The following is a 25005-nucleotide window of genomic DNA, read 5'->3' as shown; positions in this document are numbered from 1 at the left end:
AATAAAAAAAATACATATTTCCATGCAAAATAATGGTACCGCTTTCAGCACCAAAAATCTGAAATAATCAGACCGCCAGGGAGGTTAAATAGCTATAGCAGCAAAAGGAAGAAGAGATGAAAAAGCTGTGGGCGCTATGTTGAAATACAGTGGAGTTCAGTGGCGGACTGACCATTTGGAAACTCGGGCACTGCCTGAGGGCCCGGGGTCAGTAGGGGGCCCCATGAGATGCCACTGGTACCTTTTTCATAGGCTTTTTTGAGTTTAGGCAAGGACACAGGGGCCCCATGATCCCATATTGCCCGGGGGCCCCATGAGTTGTCAGTCCGCCCCTGCCATGGACACACAAGCTTTTATGGAGTTGAGTTTAGGAGCAAAAAAAATGCCAACAGCTTCTAAATGCGAGTTTAGCAGCTGCTCGTGTACATAAGGGGGGATATGATCTCCATGTATAATACATAAGGGGGGATATGATCACCATGTATAATACATAAGGGGGGATATGATCACCATGTATAATACATAAGGGGGGATATGATCTCCATGTATAATACATAAGGGGGGATATGATCCCCATGTATAATACATAAGGGGGGGATATGATCTCCATGTATAATACATAAAGGGGGGATATGATCTCCATGTATAATACATAAGGGGGGATATGATCTCCATGTATAATACATAAGGGGGGATATGATCACCATGTATAATACATAAGGGGGGATATGATCTCCATGTATAATACATAAGGGGGGATATGATCTCCATGTATAATACATAAGGGGGGATATGATCACCATGTATAATACATAAGGGGGGATATGATCTCCATGTATAATACATAAGGGGGGATATGATCTCCATGTATAATACATAAGGGGGGGGATATGATCTCCATATATAATACATAAGGGGGATATGATCTCCATGTATAATACATAAGGGGGATATGATCTCCATGTATAATACATAAGGGGGGATATGATCTCCATGTATAATACATAAGGGGGGATATGATCACCATGTATAATACATAAGGGGGGATATGATCACCATGTATAATACATAAGGGGGGATATGATCTCCATGTATAATACATAAGGGGGATATGATCTCCATGTATAATACATAAGGGGGGGATATGATCTCCATGTATAATACATAAGGGGGGATATGATCTCCATGTATAATACATAAGGGGGGATATGATCACCATGTTTAATACATAAGGGGGGATATGATCACCATGTATAATACATAAGGGGGGATATGATCACCATGTATAATACATAAGGGGGGATATGATCTCCATGTATAATACATAAGGGGGGATATGATCACCATGTATAATACATAAGGGGGGATATGATCACCATGTATAATACATAAGGGGGGATATGATCTCCATGTATAATACATAAGGGGGGATATGATCCCCATGTATAATACATAAGGGGGGGATATGATCTCCATGTATAATACATAAAGGGGGGATATGATCTCCATGTATAATACATAAGGGGGGATATGATCTCCATGTATAATACATAAGGGGGGGATATGATCTCCATGTATAATACATAAGGGGGGATATGATCTCCATGTATAATACATAAGGGGGGATATGATCACCATGTTTAATACATAAGGGGGGATATGATCACCATGTATAATACATAAGGGGGGATATGATCACCATGTATAATACATAAGGGGGGATATGATCTCCATGTATAATACATAAGGGGGGATATGATCACCATGTATAATACATAAGGGGGGATATGATAACCATGTATAATACATAAGGGGGGATATGATCTCCATGTATAATACATAAGGGGGGATATGATCCCCATGTATAATACATAAGGGGGGGATATGATCTCCATGTATAATACATAAAGGGGGGATATGATCTCCATGTATAATACATAAGGGGGGATATGATCTCCATGTATAATACATAAGGGGGGATATGATCACCATGTATAATACATAAGGGGGGATATGATCTCCATGTATAATACATAAGGGGGGATATGATCTCCATGTATAATACATAAGGGGGGATATGATCCCCATGTATAATACATAAGGGGGGATATGATCCCCATGTATAATACATAAGGGGGGGATATGATCTCCATGTATAATACATAAAGGGGGGATATGATCTCCACGTATAATACATCAGTGGTTCATATAGTGAACTCAGTGTAGAGCTATTCACTCTGAGGTCATCACAGAGGACAAGGGGGCGCTCTTTACGTCTGGAGGAAAAGAAATTTAATCTCCAAACATGGAAAGGTTTCTTCAGAGTAAAAGCTGTGAAAATGTGGAATAGACTCCCTCAAGAGTTGGTTGTGGCCAGCTCAGTGGATTGCTGTAGGAAAGTCCTGGATTCTTTCTTGGATACACAGAATATAACTGGATATAACATTTATAGGTAAAGTTGATCCAGGGAATATCCGATTGCCTCTCGGGGGATCAGGAAGGAATTATTTCCTCTGCAGGAACAAATTGGATCATGGTTTGCTGGGGGTTTTTTTCCTTCCTCTGGATCGACTGTGGATGAAGGATTATAACTTTTTTTTTTCTATGGTTGAACTGGCTGGACTTTTGTCTTTTTTCCTCCAGACTAACTATGTAACTATAAAAGCCTACGAGTCCATGTACAGATAGGCTTTTAACAGAGTTTATGAGCTGCCGCATTTAGGTGAGGTTAAACCTCCCTCTCCTGAATGCGGAAGAATCACATTCAGGATAGGAACAATTTGACCGCCGACCGCGGCAATACCACAACAAAAAAAAACATGGTGCCGCAGTTTTGCAAAGTTTTGCGTTTTCCTGCGGTTGGCGGTCATATTGTCTACATGAAGCCCAAAGGTTTTGTGTGTCTTTAAAAAAATGTAAAATGATTTAGGTGAGTAAAGTAACCAGAATTAATGTCAAGTTCACCAACGCAGGCTAATGCCGGCCATAGACGGGATCGAAAATCGGCCGATTTTTCGGCCGGAAAAAAAACCGGCTGATTTTCGCACCATTAGTGGGTTAATTGGTCGGCCGTTTTTTGGACTTTTTGCACATTTTTTTTTATCGGGCATGTTGGAAAATTCATGGCCGATTTTGACGATCGGCCGATTTTCCCGGCAATGATGGGCAAATCGGCTGATCATTTTACCGATAAAAAATCTGCACATGAACCACGACCTGAGAAGAAGAAAAAGAAGAAGAAATATAAGAAGCAGAAATATAAGAAGAAGAAAAAGAAGAAGAAAAAGAAGAAGCAAAGAAGAAGAAGAAGAAAAAGAGGAAGGAGAAGAAATATAAGAAGAAGAAGAAGAAGAAATATAAGAAGAAAAGAAGTAGAAGAAGAAGAAGAAAAAGAGGAAGAAGAAGAAAAAGAAGAAGAATTCTAGTCTGCTATTATATTTTATATGAAAAAGTCTTGCAGTTGCAACAATGTATCTATTTGTATCCGAATAAAACCATCTGTATCCGAAATGGATACAAATAGATACAATGCAGGCTAATGCCGGCCATAGATGGGTCGAAAATCGGCCAATTTTTCGGCCGGAAAAAAAATCAGCCGATTTTCACACCGTTAGTGGGTTAATTGGTCGGCCGTTTTTCGGGCTTTTTGCACATTTTTTTTATCGGGCATGTTGGAAAATTTGCGGCCGATTTTAACGATCGACCGATTTTCCTGGCAATGATGGGCAAATCGGCCGATCGTTTTACCGATAAAAAATCTGCACATGAGCAGTGACCTGCAAGAAGAAGAAAAAGAAGAAGAAATATAAGGAGAAGAAGAAATATAAGAAGCAGAAAAAGAACAAGAAGAAGGAGCAGAAAGAGAAGAGAACAAGAAGAAGAAGAAGAAAAAGAACAAGAAGAAGAAGAATTCCAGTCCGCTATTATATTTTATATGAAAAAGTCTTGCAGTTGCAACAATGTATCTATTTGTATCCGAATAAAACCATCTGTATCCAAAATGGATACAAATGGATACATTGTTGCAACCACAAGACTTATCATGTAAACCATAATAGCGGAGCTCTCTGCAAGGGACAGAAGTAATTATGGGGTTAAATGCCAGCTGTAGACGGGCCGAAAATCGGTAAATTTTTTTTACCGTTGGTGGTAACGTCAGCCGATCAAACGACCAATTTTTCATTTTTTTAAAAAAAAAATGGCCGGTCTTCGACCCGTCTATGGCCTGCTTAAAACTTGGTCTGGGAATCAGAGCTTTAGTGACCTTTAGTCATGAAAGGGTTGTAGAGTACATAATAGGCACCTTTTTTATATATATTACAGTTAATTTGAAACAGTAAACATACATGAGGAACATCCGGAGGGGAGAAAGCCAACAGTGGAACAGACGGCGGTGGATTACACCGCGCCAAGCCCTGCTAAATTAATAAACGCTTTGGAGCTGGCAATCAATAGAGACGAGCTGTCTTTATCTGCTCCCTAATAACTAATGATTGGTCTACAAACACAGATAGACACCCAGTTTATATAACTGTTTACACAGCGTTATCTGGATCAGTGCGTGCAGGCGGGTCATAGTGCAGCACCAGCGCAGGGGAAATTTGCTGCTCGAGTCAATATTATTGTTAGGTGTGAGTCTAACCGGCATAAAAAGGAGCCACACAAGCTCAGCCCCGGCCATTGTGTGCGCTCGCTGTGGAGAAATGAGGATTCAGGCTTTGTGTTTACTCGACACAAATTCGACAAATATTTTGCTAGATCTTTTTTGACTTCTACCAACCCCCATGTCTCTCACGGGAACATATAATGAGAGTACAGTCACCTGTTATGTCAATAAATGATTATTTTTTTATTTAAATATTTATTGGTTTTTCAAATAAATACATGTTTCCATCATATTCACATTAAATATACAAAACTATTTCTTATTACCTTTCCTAAAACTATTTCCCATTCCCTCCCATCACACCTCCCCTCCATCCTTCCCCCCCAATCTACCCACTCTGCACCCCCCCCATTGCTTCCCTACTAAAGCAAGAGGAACCTTCACATCATCCCACGCTATAGCTTCCTATATTTCACCATCAATCCAGATTTCTTCCCATTTCACATATTATAACTCCATCTTATCTTCCTGCATATGGTAAAGTTTTTCCATCCTACAAATCTTGTTCCCTCTATCTACCCAATCTTCCTCCTTTGGCACCTCTGTTTTACGCCAAAGCTTGGGTATCAAACCTATGTCAATCAATGATTAAAGAGGACCGGTCATCTATAGACAAGAGAAGTAGGCATGTTGTGGCACTCCAAGCGAGTAAGGAAAAAATCAAGTTATACATTTCTTAGGAATACGTTTTTGATACAGCTAATGTAAATGGTTGAATCTGTCTTCATATTAGCTCCATATAATCGCCTGTACAACACTCTGACCTTCACTGTCCAGCCATCAGGCTCTGTGCATTTATTGTCCATTCAGCAGGCTCTGCTCCATCACTGTCCAATCAGCAGTTCTGCTCCTTCGTGCCATTACTGTCCAATCAGCAGGTTCTGCTCCTTTATGCCATTACTGTCCAATCAGGAGGCTCTGCTCCTTCTTGGTTCAGTTAGCTGGATTCGCTATTTCACTGTTCAGTCAGCAGGATCTGCTCCTTTACTGTTCAATCAGCGGGATCTGCTCCTTCACTGTTCAATCAGCGGGATCTGCTCCTTCACTATTCAATCAGCGGGATCTGCTCCTTCACTGTTCAATCAGCGGGATCTGCTCCTTCACTGTTCAATCAGCGGGATCTGCTCCTTCACTGTTCAATCAGCGGGATCTGCTCCTTCACTGTTCAATCAGCAGGATCTGCTCCTTCACTGTTCAGTCAGCAGGATCTGCTCCTTCACTGTTCGGTCAGAAGGATCTGCTCCTTCACTGTTTGGTCAGAAGGATCTGCTCCTTCACTGTTCGGTCAGAAGGATCTGCTCCTTCACTGTTCAATCAGCGGGATCTGCTCCTTCACTGTTCAATCAGCGGGATCTGCTCCTTCACTGTTCAATCAGCGGGATCTGCTCCTTCACTGTTCAATCAGCGGGATCTGCTCCTTCACTGTTCAATCAGCGGGATCTGCTCCTTCACTGTTCAGTCAGCAGGATCTGCTCCTTCACTGTTCGGTCAGAAGGATCTGCTCCTTCACTGTTCAATCAGCGGGATCTGCTCCTTCACTGTTCAGTCAGCGGGATCTGCTCCTTCACTGTTTGGTCAGAAGGATCTGCTCCTTCACTGTTCGGTCAGAAGGATCTGCTCCTTCACTGTTCAATCAGCGGGATCTGCTCCTTCACTGTTCAATCAGCGGGATCTGCTCCTTCACTGTTCAATCAGCGGGATCTGCTCCTTCACTGTTCAGTCAGCGGGATCTGCTCCTTCACTGTTCGGTCAGAAGGATCTGCTCCTTCACTGTTCGGTCAGAAGGATCTGCTCCTTCACTGTTCAATCAGCGGGATCTGCTCCTTCACTGTTCAATCAGCGGGATCTGCTCCTTCACTGTTCAATCAGCGGGATCTGCTCCTTCACTGTTCAGTCAGCGGGATCTGCTCCTTCACTGTTCGGTCAGAAGGATCTGCTCCTTCACTGTTCAATAAGCGGGATCTGCTCCTTCACTGTTCAATCAGCGGGATCTGCTCCTTCACTGTTCAATCAGCGGGATCTGCTCCTTCACTGTTCAATCAGCGGGATCTGCTCCTTCACTGTTCAATCAGCAGGATCTGCTCCTTCACTGTTCAGTCAGCGGGATCTGCTCCTTCACTGTTCAATCAGTGGGATCTGCTCCTTCACTGTTCAATCAGCGGGATCTGCTCCTTCACTGTTCGGTCAGAAGGATCTGCTCCTTCACTGTTCAATCAGCGGGATCTGCTCCTTCACTGTTCAATCAGCGGGATCTGCTCCTTCACTGTTCAATCAGCGGGATCTGCTCCTTCACTGTTCGGTCAGAAGGATCTGCTCCTTCACTGTTCAATCAGCGGGATCTGCTCCTTCACTGTTCAATCAGCGGGATCTGCTCCTTCACTGTTCGGTCAGAAGGATCTGCTCCTTCACTGTTCGGTCAGAAGGATCTGCTCCTTCACTGTTCAATCACCGGGATCTGCTCCTTCACTGTTCAATCAGCGGGATCTGCTCCTTCACTGTTCAATCAGCGGGATCTGCTCCTTCACTGTTCAATCAGCGGGATTTTCTCCTTCACTGTTCAATCAGCGGGATCTGCTACTTCACTGTTCAATCAGCGGGATCTGCTCTTTCACTGTTCAATCAGCAGGATCTGCTCCTTCACTGTTCAATCAGCGGGTCTGCTCCTTCACTGTTCAATCAGCGGGATCTGCTTCTTTACTGTCCAATCAGCAGGTTCTACTCCATCACTGTTCAATCAGCGGGATCTGCTTCTTTACTGTCCAATTAGCAGGCTCTTCTCCTTTACTGTCTAATCAGCAGGATCACATTTCACAACTCATGGTGGCAGAATGCCAGGGCCCGGTCTCAAGTGCGAACTTTGCAACCCTGGCAGTTCCACTACTGCTTCAGTAGTTTTTTTTATTATTGTTATTTTACTTTTTTAGTATATTTTCCATTTTATTTATTAATTTATTCATTTTTTTTACTATTTTTACAATCTTTTTAGGAGCCCCATTGGGGGCTCCTAAAAAGATTATATGAAGCCCATTATTATATTCTTATAAAAAGAATATGGAGCCCACTAGCAAACTAAACTGCAAGTGGCAGAAATTTCTCTTCTTTGAGAACCGCATTGAGAAGTATTGTGTTACTTGAATTGTATTCCACGATTTGCTTGTCTTCAGCTGAGAGAACTTGCAATGATTAAAAACTTTACTTAAAGTCTCAGAAATCTTTCATTAAGGTCTTCATTTTATATAGTTTAGATATATTTTTATTAGATATATTATTTACCATTGTAAAAAAACATATTCAGCCTTTCTTTTTTTCAATTTTTCCGGAAAAAAACATAAAATGGCTTTGAAAAAATTGAAAAAAAAATGGTCTTTTCCCCAAGTTTTGTGTTTTCTATCAGGCCTTTCCATTTCTATTTATAACTATTCTCTACTCTATCCAAAATGTTTTGCTATACTTAATATTTAGAACAGGTGTACTCATCCCCTGACATATGTGCCTGAGCAGGCACGTAGTGCTGCTTGCACTGGTATCCACCGCCATTGGCTGTAATTGACAGCTCACTGGGCTCTCAATTAAAAAGTCTGGCCCACCCACCTCTTTGGTGCCCACTGCCAGTTGAGGATGTTAGTATACTGGGCAGAAGAAGTGAGCCCGTATTTCTAAAGCGGTACCCTGTGTCCCTAAAGGTGCAAGGTTTGGGGCTGATCTAAGGTGTGAAGTTTATGCTTTGGGGATGATCTAAGGTTTGAGGGTGCAAGAATGGGGCTGATCTGAGGTCTGAAATACATGCAGTGGGGCTGATCTTAGGTCTGTATTTCATGCATTTGGGCTGATCTGAAATCTAAAGGAGCATGAATTGGGAATGATCCGAAATTGAAAATGCATGCATTAGGGCTGATCTGAAGTCTAAAGAGCATTCATTGGGATGTTCTGAGGTCTGAAGAACACTGGGTCTGATAGAAAGTCTGAAGTGCATACCCTGGAGCTGATCATAGGTCTGAAGTATATACATGTTTAATGGGTGCACCAGTTAATCGATTTTTTTCCTCTCATAGTTTTACTGTTAATGGCAAGTTAAACTCATTAGTTAATATAAAATATATAATGGTTTTAACCTGCCATTAGCAGTAAGCTACAGTTGTGGCCAAAAATATTGGCACCCCCTGCATTTCTGTCAAATGCTCCACTTCGCCCAGAAAATTGTTAAAATTACAAATGTTCAGACAGCCTCATGATTATTTCTTGTTTGTATTGGTATGACACAAAAAAGTGGAGAAACAAAGAGCCAAATCTGACACATTCCACACAAAACCCCCAAAATGGACTGGCACCCTCAATTTAATATTTGGTAGCAATATTGGAAAAAATAACTTACTTCAATGGCTTCCTGTAACCATCAATGAGTCTCTTACACCTCTCTCCTGGAATTGTGGAGCACTCTTCTTTCACCAACTGCTCCAGCTCTCTCAAATTGAAAGGGTTCCTTTTCCCAACTGCTGTTTTGAGATCTCTCCACAGGAGCTCAATGGGATTGAGATCTGGACTCATTGTTGGCCAGTTCACTACTCTCCAGTGCTTTGTCTGAAACCATTTCTGGGTGCTTTTCGACCAGTGCTTTGGATCATTGTCCTGCTGTAAGACCCATGACCTCTGACAGAGGTCCAACTTTCTGACACTGGACCCTACATTGCACCCCAGAATTCTTTGGTAGTCTTCAGATTTCATAATGCCATGCACATGGTCAAGACATCCAGTGCCTGAAGCAGCAAAGCAACCCCAAAACATCAGTGAACCTCCACCATGTTTGACTGTAGGGACTGGATTCTTTTCTTTAGAGGCCTCATTTCTTTTTCTGAAATCAGTAGAATGATGGGCTTTACCAAAAAGCTGTAAATTTGTTTTGTCTGTCCACAGCACATTCTCGTAAAAGGATTTTGGCTTCCTCAGGTAAACTCTAATCTGGCTTTTTTTTATGTTTCTGAGTCAGCGGTGGGGTCCTCCTGGGTCTCCTACCATAGTGTCCCTTTTCATTCAGATTGCAATGTTTAGTGTGAGCTGACACAGTTGTACCCTGTGCCTGAAGGTCTGTCTGAATTTGTCTGGAAGTTTACCTAGGTTCTTTAGCCACTATTCAAACAATCCATTGTTACAATATTTGATCAATTTTTCTCTTTTATCCACGTCCAGGGAGATGAGCTGTAAACCTCTTGACAATGTTGCGCACAGTGGACACAGGAACATTAAGATCTATGGAGATGGACTTGTAACCTTGAGATTGTCCATGCTTTTCCACAGTTTATTTTCTCAAATCCTCAAGCAATTCTTGGCTGCTCTTTCTCTTCTCCATGCTTAACCTGGCAAACAGAGACACACAACAGAAAGGCCATTTTTCACCATTTAAACTGGTTGTCGGTGTGATTTCTATATTGCCAGTACCTGGTCATTGATACAGGTGACTTTAATTCCAAATTACAGGAGCATCACAAACTTGGAATGCAATTGTTTCTTACAATTTTGAGAAGGTGCCAATAATTTTGTCCAGTCCATTTATGGAGTTTTGCGTGGAATGTGTCAGGTTCGGCTTTTTGTTTCTTTACTTTTTTTGAGGCATACCAATACAAACAAAAGAAACAAACATGAGAAACATTTGTAATTGCAACAATTTTCTCGGTGAAGTGGGCAATATCTAACAGAAATGCAGGGGTGCCAATATTTTTGACCATGACTGTATAAGTATAAAAATTGAAAACAAGACTACAATGCGCTATTATTATTGTTATTATACAGGATTTATATAGTGCCAACAGTTTGCTCAGCGCTTTACAATATAAAGGGGGACAATACAGCAATCATACAGTTCAATACAAGAGGGTTAGGATGGCCCTGCTCCAGGGAGCTTACAATCTAATAGGGAGGGGCTGGTGGAACAAAAGGCAATAACTGTGGGGTATGGACTGATGGGAGAAATAAAAAGATTTGGTTATTAGCTGACGGTAGGATAGGCTTCCCTGCAGAGTTAGGCCTGCCATACATGGATCGAAATTCGACCGATTTTTTGTCCAAAAATCGGACCTAAGAATAATCGGCCAATTTTCGCTCTGTTAGTGGATCAATGGCACCGGGCGATTTTCGTGCTTCCTCCCCTTTTCGGTGATCGGGCATGTTAGAAAATTTGCGAACAACGACCGATTTTCGACTCAGTGATGGTCAAATCGTACGATAATTTTTCAGAAAAGAATATGCGCATGAGCCGTGACCTGGAAGGAGCAGAAGTTTTGCCTGTTATATGGGGTGAACTTTATAACTTGGTCGGCTGATTTTTGAAATCATTAATGCACCATTGGATTACCGAGCGAATGACGTTTTCGATTTTCGGACGAAAAATCGTTCCGAATTCGAACCATGTATGGCCTGCATTAGGTTTTCAGGGCTATTGGTCACTGGCATGCCAGTATCCAATGCCTGTGAACATGACACTTAACCTCCCTAGCGGTGTTCCCGAGTGTAGCTCGGGGTAAAGTTTCAGTACCAAAAGCGGTAACCCCGAGCTACACTCAGGAATACCCTGCAGCGTTGCATAGGGAGTCCCTGCAGCGCTTACCTTGTCCTTCGCTCCCACGATGTGTCCCCTTCAGCGTCCCCGGCCATCTCCTCCGGCCGATGCCAGCATCCGGCTTCCGTGTTCCGGTCCCTGTGACGTCGTGAACCGGCCGCAAATTTGAATTTTTTAAAAAATGATTATTACATAGTAAAACATTCCTGTATCAAACCATTTCACATACATTTTGTCCCGAGTGCTTTGTCCGGCGCCCTGCCTGCATTTTGACTGTTCTTTCTGCCTGGAAACTTAGAAAAGTCCATGGCGTCCAAAAAGCGTCCCTTTAGGTCAAAATTAGTTTTAGACCGGCTAGAGAACAGCGATAGTAAATCAGAACCACTTGCAGAATTGAGTGATAATGATTCATGGGGGAAATTCCTCATCAGACCCTGAAAACGATTCTGTGACTTTGCCCAGTGATGCGCGAACTTGGCGCTATATTTCAAATTTCAGTGTTTTGGTTTGATTATATTATTGAATTACATTTATTATTATTATATTATTATTTTTATGATTATTTATTAAATTATAATTTATGATTTTGTGTTTCAAGTTTTATCATACCCGGGATGTTTACTAGACTCTTGTTCGGACAGATTTCAGTGAGTTATTCCTAAATTACAGGCCTACAATAAAAAAAAATACATATTTCCATGCAAAATAATGGTACCGCTTTCAGCACTAAAAATCTGAAATAATCATACCGCTAGGGAGGTTAATGTAGAAATTTTTGCAAACCCTTGCTTTGGAGTCTGTAGGAGTAACGCCTATTAATTAATTTACTAAGAATCTGAACCAAACACTAGCGTACTGGTCAAACATTTAAAGTCTCAAAGGAAACCACTGACCAGCCCCTGGAGCCTCCAGGTTTAAAAAACATTGGTTAAAATCTTACTTTTTTTCATTCCTGACTAATAGAGGTTTTAAAGTGGAATTTTTTTTTATTCCATTGGGTAGGTTTCCCTTCACTTCCTGTCCCATAGCCACAACAGGAAGTGAGAGGAAATGACTCCAAAGTGAGGAAAAATCCTTGGTTGTCACCAGAACTAGTGTCCCCACTGGAAGATTTCCCCCTCTATTACTATTCTGGTGAACATTCAAAATTTCTGTATTTTCTTTCCATTTCAGTCACCAGGACAAATACGTGAATTTTTCTAACAAGTACAAAGACAACAGTTTAATAGCTCTATTAAAAATTCCAATTCAAATTTAAACAAAATGAAGAAAACCCCACACAAAACAGAGGGCGGAGAGGGGAAGAAGGAGGAGGGCTCCTTAACTTCAAAGAAAAAAGGACATACAACAATATATCTCTTTGGCGCTATATAAATACTGTATAATAATAATAATAATAATATAGATAGAGCTTTCCTCCAAGATCCACTAAATACATCAAAATACATAAATAAGAATTGTAACAAAAAATACCTTTATTCAAATGACCGTACCCCATAAAGTGTAAACTCAAAAAATAATAGCCCAAACAACCTCAAATATACTGTATATAGAGATTTTAAAGACTGAAGGTTTTCTACCTTAAAGTGTTACTAAACCCCGGACCCTGCATTCACTATATCCGCTCTCCCCGGACTCTGCATTCACTAAATCCGGTCTCCCCGGACCCTGCATTCACTATATCCGGTCTCCTTAGACCCTGCATTCACTATATCTGGTCTCCCCGGACCCTGCATTCACTATATCCGGTCTCCCCGGACCCTGCATTCACTATATCTGGTCTCCCCAGACCCTGCATTTACTATATCCGGTCTCCCGGGACCCTGCATTCACTATATCCGGTCTCCCCGGACCCTGCATTCACTGTATCTGGTCTCCCCGGACCCTGCATTCACTATATCTGCTCTCCCTGGGCCCTGCATTCACTATATCAGGTCTCCCCGGACCCTGCATTCACTATATCTGGTCTCCCCGGACCCTGCATTCTCTATATCTGGTCTCCCCGGACCCTGCATTCACTATATCTGGTCTTCCAGGACCCTGCATTCACTATATCTAGTCTCCCCGGACCCTTCATTCACTATATCTGGTCTCCCCGGACCCTGCATTCACTATATCTAGTCTCCCCGGACCCTACATTCACTATATCTGCTCTCCCCAGACCCTGCATTCATTATATGTGCTCTCCCAGGGCCCTGCAATCACTATATCTGGTCTCCCCGGACCCTGCATTCACTATATCTGGTCTCCCCGGACCCTGCATTCACTATATCTGGTCTCCCCAGACCCTGCATTCACTATATCTGGTCTCCCAGGGCCCTGCATTTACTATATCTGGTCTCCCCGGACCCTGCATTCACTATATCCGGTCTCCCCCGACCCTGCATTCACTATATCTGGTCTCCCCGGACCCTGCATTCACTATATCTGGTCTCCCCAGACCCCACATTCACTATATCAGGTCTCCCTGGACCCTACATTCACTATATCTGGTCTCCCAGGACCCTGCATTCACTATATCTGGTCTCCCCAGACCCCACATTCACTATATCAGGTCTCCCTGGACCCTACATTCACTATATCTGGTCTCCCAGGACCCTGCATTCACTATATCTGGTCTCCCCAGACCCCACATTCACTATATCAGGTCTCCCTGGACCCTACATTCACTATATCTGGTCTCCCAGGACCCTACATTCACTATATCTGGTCTCCCCAGACCCCACATTCACTATATCAGGTCTCCCTGGACCCTACATTCACTATATCTGGTCTCCCCGGACCCTGCATTCACTATATCTGGTCTCCCCGGTCCCCACATTCACTATATCTGCTCTCCCAGGACCCTGCATTCACTATATCTGCTCTCCCAGGACCCTGCATTCACTATATCTGGTCTCCCCGGACCCTGCATTCACTATATTTGGTCTCCCAAAGTACACAGAACGTTGAAATGCAATTATTTTAGTAAATATAACCTGCTAAATACCTCTTCTCATCAGCAGTATATAGCAGTCTTGTGACTTCTATTAGTATCTGTCAGAGCAATGGTTAAAGCTTGTAGGAGTATTCATTCTCCCTGATTGTACTATGAGACTGCATAACCCCTGACCCTCTATCTGGACAGTGCTGATTGGCTGTGTGCTGATCACATGCACTCTCCCGAGGGAAAAAAAATGCTCTAGCAATACCCACCAACTGAGCATGTGCAGCTTTCCCCCAAGGCTCTGTTTTATCAACAGATGGATTGGGGACAGCAGAAGAAGAGGATGATCAGAGAAGACAGGATCAAATATCCTTTTTACACAGGAGTTCTGCTTTAATCGTGACCACTGTGAACTGGTACATTGTAGATCTGTATAGTAATCCTGACATTTCTTGTCCTGCAGCTTCCGCCCAGCCTGGTCTTATGGGGAAATGCAGACGGCCTCGGACAGCCTTCACTAGTCAGCAGCTGTTGGAACTGGAGAACCAATTCAAGCTCAACAAATATCTGTCACGGCCAAAGCGCTTCGAGGTGGCCACGTCTCTTATGCTGACGGAAACGCAGGTGGGTGACACACAGGTTTATGCATTAAAGAGGACCTGTCATGAATGACAGACTCACCTACAATGCACATGCAGTTATTTTAAAATTCAGATTGTTTGATTTATAAAATTGCTTATGAAACAGATACAAATGTTACTTGTTACAATAATAATGGAAATATGGCTTCCCTTTGGTGTCCCATGGGCACATGACATTTGTTAGTATTCAGACAGAGCTGGACCATCAGCTGCTTTGCCTAGAGTCCAGTGGCGGCGTGCTTTACGCCACGGCATCCGACGCTTTGCATTGCACTTGGTGATGTAAGGCTTGGATGCAGCTGCTCGGCCATGGAAACCCATTCGGCCACTTTATTAGGTACACTTTTCTAGTCCCGGGTTGGACCCCCTTTTTGTCTTCAGAACGGCCTTCATTCTTCATGGCATAGATTCAACAAGGTGTTGGGAATGTTCCTCAGAGATTTCAGTCCATATTGACATGATAGCATCACGCAGTCGCTGCAGATTTGTCGTCTGCACATTCATGAACTGTTGATACAAGGCAGGATGGATCCATGCTTTCATGTTGTTTACGCCAAATTCTGACCCGACCATCTGAATGACGCAGCTGAAATCGAGACTCATCAGACCAGGCAACGTTTTTCCAATCTTCTATTGTCCAATGTTGGTGAGCCTGTGAGAATTGTAGCCTCTGTTTCCTGTTCTTAGCTGACAGGAGTGGCACCTGGTGTGATCTTCTGCTGCTGTAGCCCATCTTCTTCAAGATTCGATGTGTTATGAATTCAGAGATGGTATTCTGCATACCTTGGTTGTAACAAGCGGTTATTTGAGTTACTGTTGCCTTTCCATCTTGAACCATCTCTGGTTCAAGATTGAACCATCTCTGGTCTGCCCATTCTCTGCTGACATTTTCGTCCACACAACTGCCACTCACTGGATATTTTCTCTTTTTCGGACAATTCTTTAAAACCCTAGAGATGGTTGTGCTTGAAAATCCCAGTAGATCAGCAGTTTTTGAAATACTCAGACCAGCAGGTCTGGAACCAACAACCATGCCAAGTCACTTAAATTCCCTTTCTTCCCCATTCTGATGCTCGGTTTGAACTTCAGCATGTCGTCTTCACCACATCTACATGCCTAAGTGCAATGAGTTGCTGCCGTGTGATTGGCTGATTAGCAATTTGTGTTACCAGGCAATTGAACAGGTGGACCTAATAAAGTGGCCGGTGAGTGTACATTACAGTAGACTGCTAGATATCACTGCTGTAACAGGGCAATAGAGAAAGACAGATTAGTGTCTGCAGGGGCCCTGAAGGCTGCACAAAGAGTGCCAAAGGGCTGCATGTGGCTCTCAAGCCACAGTTTGGGCAGCAGGGTTAAAAAAAAAAAGAAGTTTTCTTTGGTTTTTAAAGCGGAGTTCCACCCAAAAGGGGAAGTTCCGCTTTAATGTTTGGTCCCCCGCTCCCCATTAAGGATTGGCACCTTTGGGGAGCGGGGGGGGGGGGGAGTGGGTACCCGAAATTGACAGGTACCCGCTCCCACTTCTGCTGCGTACACCTAGGCGATCAGAAGCGGAAGTTGTCCTCCTACCCTCCCTCCCCAAAGTCTTACTGGACACGTGACAGGTCCCAGAAGATGACGAGGCCATTCAGGAACCGCAGCGCTACTTGCGCATGCGCAGTGGGCACCCGGCTGTGAAGTCGCAAGCTGTCACAGCCGGGTGCCCACACTAAAGATGCCAGCGCCTGGAATACAGGACGGCCAGTGAAACGGGCTGCAGCGGGGGCACCGCAAGATCATGGGACAGGTGAGTGGTTGTGTTTTAAAAGTCAGCAGCTACAGTTTTTGTAGCTGCTGACTTTTATTTTTTTACAGAGTGAGTGGAACTCCGCTTTAAAGAATGGTGTTTGAAGAAAGTAATGTTTATGAATTATTGGATCTCTAATATCGGTCTGATTTCTATACCCAGGTAAAGATCTGGTTTCAGAACCGCAGAATGAAGTGGAAAAGGAGTCGTAAGGGAAAAGAACAGGGGCTGTCCAATCACAGCGACAGGAAGAGGTCGGAGGGCATAGCACCCAGCAAGGATGCCCAGGATGACGATGAGGAGGAGGAAGAGGAAGAGGAGGAGGAAGATGTAGACTTCCAAAGATCAGAGAGAGACACAGACATCTTACGGCACAATGGCCCGCTCCGCTACAGCCCAGAGTCTTTTTGCTCTGAGGAAGAGAGTGGGGCTCTGCCCTCCCCATAAGATACGGACTGAGGGACTGTGGGCAACGTGCAGCCCAAAGTTTATTTATTTATCATGGACAGTAATATTCCACAGAGTTGTGGAGACCGGAGATAATAATTTATATGTATTTAACTAATTATTGGTATGGGTCTCAGTGGGAATGGGTGGGGGATGTGTTATAAGTGGGTTCATGGGTTACCAGCAATAAAATGAAATAACTTGGTTTGGCCTTCTGAAAATAAACTCTGTTGGGTTTCGGCATTGTGTTCACCAAATGATCCTTTTTTATCAAAAAAGAAAAATGAACTAACCTGTGCAGGCCGATCAATTGTTTCTCATTGTTCTTTTGGCTCCTATTTGCCGCTGTGAGTCACTATGCATGTACTATGTATCTGTTCTTTACATTGTGGTGTGATTTTTGACAAGGTTCTAATATAAAGTCCAGGATATATAGAGGGATAAGAGTCCAACATATCAAAAATAAGTCCAGTAAAAAGTTTATTCTCAAAATAAAAAGTTCAGAAGATAAAGTCAACCCATTTCGGGGGCTCACCCGTTGTCAGTAGCCGACTGGCTGTAGCCTCTAGCGGCCCACTGGCCGGGATTCCCCAGGTCGTGGAGTCTAAGCCTCAGTCTGCTGGTTCACCAGAGCCCCTGATGGTGGGGATGGACTTGAAGCAGCCTGAGACCAGGTCGCAACCCCTGAGAAACACCAGCTGTGGTAGAGGCAGGTGCCAATGGTGTGGTGCAGGTGAGAGCCAGATGTGAAGAGGTATGCGTAGTCAGACAGGCCGGGTTGGCAACAGCGGAGCAAACAGTACTGAGCAATAGGCAGAAGAATAACGGGTCACAAGCCGGGTTCAGTAACAGGAGGTCAGGCAATCAGGATCAGACAGAGAATAGTCAGGACGAGCCAGGGGTCAGGGCAGGAGAAGACAGCAGTATCAGGAGCAGGCTGGGTCAGCAACAAGGAAACCAGGAACACAGGATCAGCAGGAACACAGGTACAGGGAACAAGACCATCAGGCAATTTGGAGATGCACAGGGCAGGTTTAAATAGGGCGCCCTGTGCTCTCATTGGTGCGGCTGCGATTGCTAGTGCGCATGCGTGGCCGGCGCCGCGATCGACGAGGACTCCGTGCTCGCCGGCTAGGATGAGCCGGCCACCTGCGCATGCACGCACCGCTGTGCCGCCGGGATCCCTGACACCCGTCCCCTTCATCAGGATTTGTATGTTGGAAATGTTTGGTAATACTGGACAACGGATCATTTATATTAATACATGGCTTGTTCTAACAACCTGTTAATATAAATCCAGGATTATCAAACATGCCAACATACAAGCCCTGATGAAGTGGGATGTTTGAGCCCCCAAAACATGGCTTCATTTTAAAACTTTTTTTTGTGAAAAATAAACTTTTTACTAAACTTATTTTTTATTTTTGCTACTTTCATCCTTTTATATATCCTTTGGACTGCCCCTGGGACTGCAGCAGCACCTCAGCTGGCAGAAAGCAGTCTTTAAGAGCTTAATTGGAAATATGATTTAATTCACCTTTGCGCCCAGCACCCTGCTAACACACTTTTTCAGCAAATATATACAGAGGCTCTGAATTATCCAACATATTTATGCACAACACTGTGTCAGAGGACTCCCAAGTGCCTGTTGAGGATGGTCAGTGCCAGAATATAGGTGGCGTAGGCAGCAGCCTTAGGCCACCAGGATGGGAGGCGTAGGCAGCAGCCTTAGGGCACCAGGATGGGGGGGGGGGGGCAGTAAAATCTGTAACCCCAGTCCCTGAGAAAGGGTAGAGCGGTGGTGCAGACGGTAGGCAATCCCACATCTGGGCAGAAAGGAAGGGGCTGTAGGCCGTGCTAACAAGCATGTGATCTTGTTGAACTATGGAGCATGCTTCCCCCCCCTTCCTTATAATAAGAAACCTTTTCAGCAAATATATTGTCCACAGGCTCTGAATTATCCAACATATTTATGAGCAACACTGTGTCAGAGGACTCCCAAGTACCTGTTGAGGATGGTCAGTGCCAGCATATAGGCGGCATAGGCAGCCGCCTTAGGGCACCAGGATGGGGGGGGGGGGGCGGTAAAATCCGTAACTCCAGTCCCTGGGAAAGGGTAGAGCGATGGTGCAGATGGTAGGCAATCCCACATCTGGGCAGAAAGGAAGGGGCTAACAAGCATGTGATCTCCTTCAACTGTGGAGCATGGTCCTCCACCTTCCTTATAACAAGAAACTTCCCTCCCTCTCTCTCCTCCTTCCCCCAGGCCGTCTCCGTCAATCTCTTCAGCTCCTGCCGCCAGCTCCTGTATTGTAGGATAAGCAGCATATAGCGCTCTGTGCTGCAGCCCAGTTGGCAGAAGATGATGCAAACTCCCCTTCTGCAATGACCAGCGGGCGGGGAGTGGCGTGGGGACACAGTGGGTGGGGGGCGGCAAAATTTACCTTCGTCCTTGCACACGTTACAATCTAGTTGTGTCACCATTATAAACGTGAGAAGGCCTATTTAAAGTGTTTACCTTTATTGAAAAATGTAAAGGTGAATTAACACCGCAACCCCCTGCCTGCTCTTCTCCCTTCTCTCTGTTGTGTTTTCCCACTGCATGGAGAAGAGCGGGGGATTTCAAATCCACAGACCGCAGGACCGGCTTCCTGGGCTCTGACAGATCAGTATCACTGGAGGTAAGTACACCGAGGACTGGGGGGGGGGGAGTCTGGTTTTAGTTCTCCTTTACATTTTTTTCTGCAATGGTGAACTAACACTTCAAACAAGTAGTTTCATATACAGTGAGGAACAGAAGTATTTGAACACCCTGCGATTTTGCAAGTTCTCCCACTTAGAAATCATGGAGGGGTCTGACATTCACATTGTAGGTGCATTCCCACTCTGAGAGACGGAATTTAAAAAAAAATTCAGGAAATCACATTGTATGATTTGTAAAGAATGTATTTGTCTTGCACTGCTGAACAGAAGTATTTGAACACCTGAGAAAATCAGTGTTAATATTTGGTACAGAAGCCTTTGTCTGCAATTACAGAGGTCAGACGTTTCCTGTAGTTCTTGACCAGGTTTGCACTGCAACAGGGATTTTGGCCGACTCCTCCACACAGATCTCCTCTAGATCTGTCAGGTTTCGGGGCTGTCGCTGAGCAACACGGAGTTTCAGCTCCCTCCAAAGATGTTCTATTGGGTTTAGGTCTGGATACTGGCTAGGCCACTCCAGAACCTTGATATGCTTCTTACGGAGCCACTCCTTGGTTTTCCTGGCTGTGTGCTTCGGGTCGTTGTCATGTTGGAAGATCCAGCCACGACCCATCTTCAATGCTCTGACTTAGGGAAGGAGGTTGTTGCTCAAAATCTCACAATAAATGGCCCCACTCATTCTCTCCTTAATACAGTGCAGCCATCCTGTCCCCTTTGCAGAAAAGCACCCCCAAAGCATGATGTTACCACCCCCATGCTTCACAGTAGGGATGGTGTTCTTAGGATGCAACTCATCCTTCTTTTTCCTCCAAACACGACGAGTGAAAAGTTCTACTTTGGTCTCATCTGACCACATGACTTTCTCCCATGCCTCCTCTGGATCATCCAGATGGTCATTGGCAAACTTCAGACGGGCCTGGACACGTGATGACTGGAGCAGGAGAACCTTCCATGCAATGCATGATTTGAAACCATGACGGTGTAGTGTTCTACCGACAGTGACCTTTGAAACTGTGGGCCCAGCTCTCTTCATATCATTGACCAGCTCCTCCCTTGTAGTTCTGGGCTGATTCCTCACCTTTCTTATCATCAGTGATACTCCACGAGGTGAGATCTTGGATGGAGCCCCAGTCCGAGGGAGACTGACAGTCGTCTTTAGCCTCTTCCATTTTCTAACAGTTGCTCCAACAGTTGATCTATTTTCACCAAGCTGCTTGGCAATTGCCCCATAGCCCTTTCCAGCCTTGTGGAGGTCCACAGTTTTGTCTCTGGTGTCTTTTGACAGCTCTTTAGTCTTGCCCATGGTAGTAGTTGGCGTCTGACTGACTGTGGGGTGGACAGGTGTCTTTAAAGAGCTCAGACAGGTGCTACTCAGTTAGATTAATGAGTGGGGTAGAGGTGGACTTTTTAAAGGCACAGTAACAGGTCTTTGAGAGACAGAATTCTTGCTGTTTCTTAGGTGTTCAAATACTTATGTTCAGCAGTGCAAGACAAATAAATTCTTTAAAAATCATACAATGTGATTTCCTGATTTTTTTTTAATTCTGTCTCTCAGAGTGGGAATGCACCTACAATGTGAATTTCAGACCCCTCCATGATTTCTAAGTGGGAGAACTTGCAAAATCGCAGGGTGTTCAAATACTTCTGTTCCTCACTGTATATCCCACAAGGTAGACTCTCCCACTACATACTTCTTGGTAGTAGATTGACTTGTACAATCAGATTGTAACACCCATGGGCAGCTTTATTTATTTATTTCAGGTACTTATATAGCGCCGACAATTATCTGCAGTGCTTTACATATATATTGTACATTCACATCAGTCCCTAACCCTCAAGGGGTGTACAATCTAAGGTCCCTAACTCACATTCATACATACACATACTAGGGACAATTTAGACAGGATCCAATGCACCTACCAACATGTCTTTGGAGTGTGGGAGGAAACCCACACAGACACAGGGAGAACATGCAAACTCCAGGCAGGTGGTGCCGTGGCTGGGATTCAAAATCAACAATCGTAGTACTGCCAGGCGGAAGTGCTAACCATTTAGCCACTGTGCTGCTTTAGCTGCTTTTTGCATTTTAAAGGCTTATGTTTTATAAAAGTTAAAGAGCCAATCCACCCAGAAGTGCAACTCTAGTTTTTGATGCTGGAACACTAAGGCTAGGTTCATATATCATTATACAGGATTTATATCGCGCCAACAGTTTGCACAGCGCTTTACAAAATAAAGGTAGACAACATTACAGTTACAATACAATTTGGTACAAGAGGAAACAAAGGGCCTTGCTCCTGGGAGCTTACAATCTAGGAGGAAGGGTTGAGTGATACAAAAGGTAGTAGCTGTGGGGGGATGAGCTGATGGAGGAAATAAATGGCAGTTTACTAGGTAGAAGCAGGATAGACTTCTTTAACCGTTTCAATACCGTGCAATTTTACACCTTCCTGCTCAGGCCATTTTTCAGGTTTCAGCGCTCTCACACTTTGAATGACAATTGCGCGGTCATACAACACTGTACCCAAACTAAAATTTTATAATTTTCTTCACACAACTAGAGCTTTCTTTTGGTGGTATTTAATCACCGCTGGGGTTTTTATTTTTTGCTAAATTAACAAAAAAAACCCAAAAATTTTGAAAAAAATTTTTCTTTGTTTCTGTTATAAAAGTTTACAAATAAATAATTGTTCTTCATAAATTTAGGCCGAGATGTATTCTGCTACATGTCTTTGGTGAAAATAACCCAAATTAGGATGTATTATTTAGTTTGTAGGAAAGTTATAGAGTTCACAAACTATGGTATAGATCTGAATATTGATCAATCCTGAAGTACTGACAGCCAATCTAATTTCTTGAGGTCCAAGAATGTCAGGACAGTACAGATATCCCACAAATGACCCCTTTTTGCAGAGTAGACAGTCCGACGTACTTCTTAAAAGGCATGGCGAGTTTTTTGAAGTTGTATTTTTTTGTCATAATTTTTCCGAAAATGAAAAAATGAAAAAAATTATTTTCACTATTTTTTTTTTTACATACTGTCACCAGTGCAGTACAGCGTGATCATATAACTGGCATGGCGGTGAACAGGGACACTGACTGGTGACAGTATGAAAAAAAAAAAAAAAAATATATATATATATATATATTTTTTTTTTTTTATTATATTTAATTTTTTATTACATTTTTTTAAATTTTTTTTTAAGATTTTTTTTCATATTTTACTATGACCAAAATAGTACAATGTTACCATAGTAACATTGTACTACTTTGGGGAAGTGATCAGTATTTTTTTTTTTTTTTTTTTTTACACAATTTGCTTATAGCAAAGAATTACTTTGCTATAAGCAAGCATTTACCTGAATGAAATCGATTCATTCAGCTTCTTTTTTTTTTTTTTTTTTTTGTGCTTAGCTGTGATTTGGTCACAGCTAATCACATGACATGTGCATGTGATTAGCTGTGACCATTCACAGCTAGGCACTAGTATACAATGGATGGCATCATGAATGAAGCCATCCATGTATACAACTGTCATGTGACCTGCTGTGATTGGTCACAGCAGGTCACATGGTACCAGCAACGGGAGCCGGTACTCGGATCTGTCATCGGCCGTGTCCGAGGTGCACGGCCGCCGACAGATCGCACTGCTGCGCCGCTCTGCACTAGCGCAAACAGCGCATGTGCAGGAGCACGCCAAATGGCGTGCACCCGGAATGGAGGAGCACATCTGAAGCCGCCAAACGGCCATTGGCCGGGCGGCTAATGGTTAAAGAGAAAGGTTTGCAGGGATCGTCTAAAGGTGGATAGATTAGGAGACAGCCAGACAGATTGGGGAGTTCCATAGGATGGGAGAAGCTCGGGAGAAGTCCGAGGAGGATGGGAGGAGGTGACACGGGAACTAGAGAGCAGAAGGTCTTGGGAGGATCGAAGAGAGCGGTTTGGTTTATATTTTGAGACCAGGTTAGTGATGTAGCTGGGGGCAGAGTTGTGGATGGCTTTGTAAGTTGTTGCTAGTATTTTGAATTTTATTCGTTGAGCGAGTGGAAGCCAGTGGAGGGATTGGCAAACATGTGCAGGTGATGCCGCTGCGGATCCGCACAAAAATCCGTGCAGCCGCACCACCTGCACAGAAGAATGCGGACCCGCGGGCAGGTGCCATTGCTTCTAATGGCATGCCGCCCGCACTGAAAACCGCAGCCGTACTGGGAACCGAGGTTCTAGTGCGGGCTGCGTTTTCAGAAGAAGTGCAGGGACTTCTTCCCTGCGTGTCCTATGGCACGGGAGTCCATTCAAATGAATGGGCTCTTGTGCCAGCACAGAACGCGGCCCGCAGGAACGTGGATATGTGAACCAGGGGTAATTCTCTTCAGGGTCACTGGGTCTCTACTGTTAGCCGATACCTCTTGCTTGCCCTCCACCCAGTTAACAAGGTATATATCTAGTTGATGTTTAGAACTGCAAGGTGTTTCGAGTGCTACAGCTAGGGTTCTATTGCTAGACTCACACCTTTGGGTTAAATTGTCTTTTTGTTAAAATGTATGTGAAGAACACAAGGAAACAGACCTAGGAGCACATTGTTTGGGGCTGGAGATCTTCAGTATATTGCGTAGACCTAAGAGCACATTGCTTGGAGCTGGAGATCTTCAGTAAATGGCGCAGACCTAGGAGCACATTGCTTGGGGCTGGAGATCTTCAGTATATGGCGTAGACCTAGGAGCACATTGCTTGGGGCTGGAGATCTTCGGTACATGGCGTAGACCTAGGAGCACATTGCTTGGGGCTGGAGATCTTCAGTATATGGTGTAGACCTAGGAGCACATTGCTTGGGGCTGAAGATCTTCGGTATATGGCGCAGACCTAGGAGCACATTGCTTGGGGCTGGAGATCTTCGGTATATGGTGCAGACCTAGGAGCACATTGCTTGGGGCTGGAGATCTTCGGGATATGGCGCAGACCTAAGAGCACATTGCTTGCGGCTGGAGATCTTCGGTATATGGCGCAGACTTAGGAGCACATTGCTTGCGGCTGGAGATCTTCGGTATATGGCGTAGACCTAGAGCACATTGCTTGGGGCTGAAGATCTTCGGTATATGGCGCAGACCTAGGAGCACATTGCTTGGGGCTGAAGATCTTTGGTATATGGCGCAGACCTAGGAGCACATTGCTTGCGGCTGGAGATCTTCGGTATATGGCGTAGACCTAGAGCACATTGCTTGGGGCTGAAGATCTTCGGTATATGGCGCAGACCTAGGAGCACATTGCTTGGGGCTGGAGATCTTCGGT

General features: G+C 44.0%; 1 protein-coding gene across 1 annotated transcript in view; it reads left to right on the top strand.

Moving 5' to 3' along the window:
• LOC149457537 (homeobox protein Hox-A4a-like) overlaps nucleotides 1-17259 on the top strand; it is a 70942-nt gene extending 53683 nt beyond the window's left edge. Inside the window, exons 2-3 of the mRNA XM_089683558.1 lie at nucleotides 14606-14766; nucleotides 16732-17259. Coding sequence (XP_089539684.1) covers nucleotides 14606-14766; nucleotides 16732-17016 — 446 coding nt within the window. The 3' untranslated portion in view covers nucleotides 17017-17259. The remainder of the gene's footprint in view (nucleotides 1-14605; nucleotides 14767-16731) is intronic.
• Nucleotides 17260-25005: the final 7746 nt, after the last annotated feature.

This window comes from Staurois parvus, unplaced genomic scaffold (genome assembly GCF_062004578.1).
Source record: "Staurois parvus isolate SC_StPar_1 unplaced genomic scaffold, SC_StPar_1.0 ptg000315l, whole genome shotgun sequence".
NCBI classification, from domain to species: Eukaryota; Metazoa; Chordata; class Amphibia; order Anura; family Ranidae; genus Staurois; species Staurois parvus.
The sequence above is the reverse complement of the archived record's forward strand: the minus strand, read 5'-3'. Positions and strand labels throughout refer to the sequence as shown.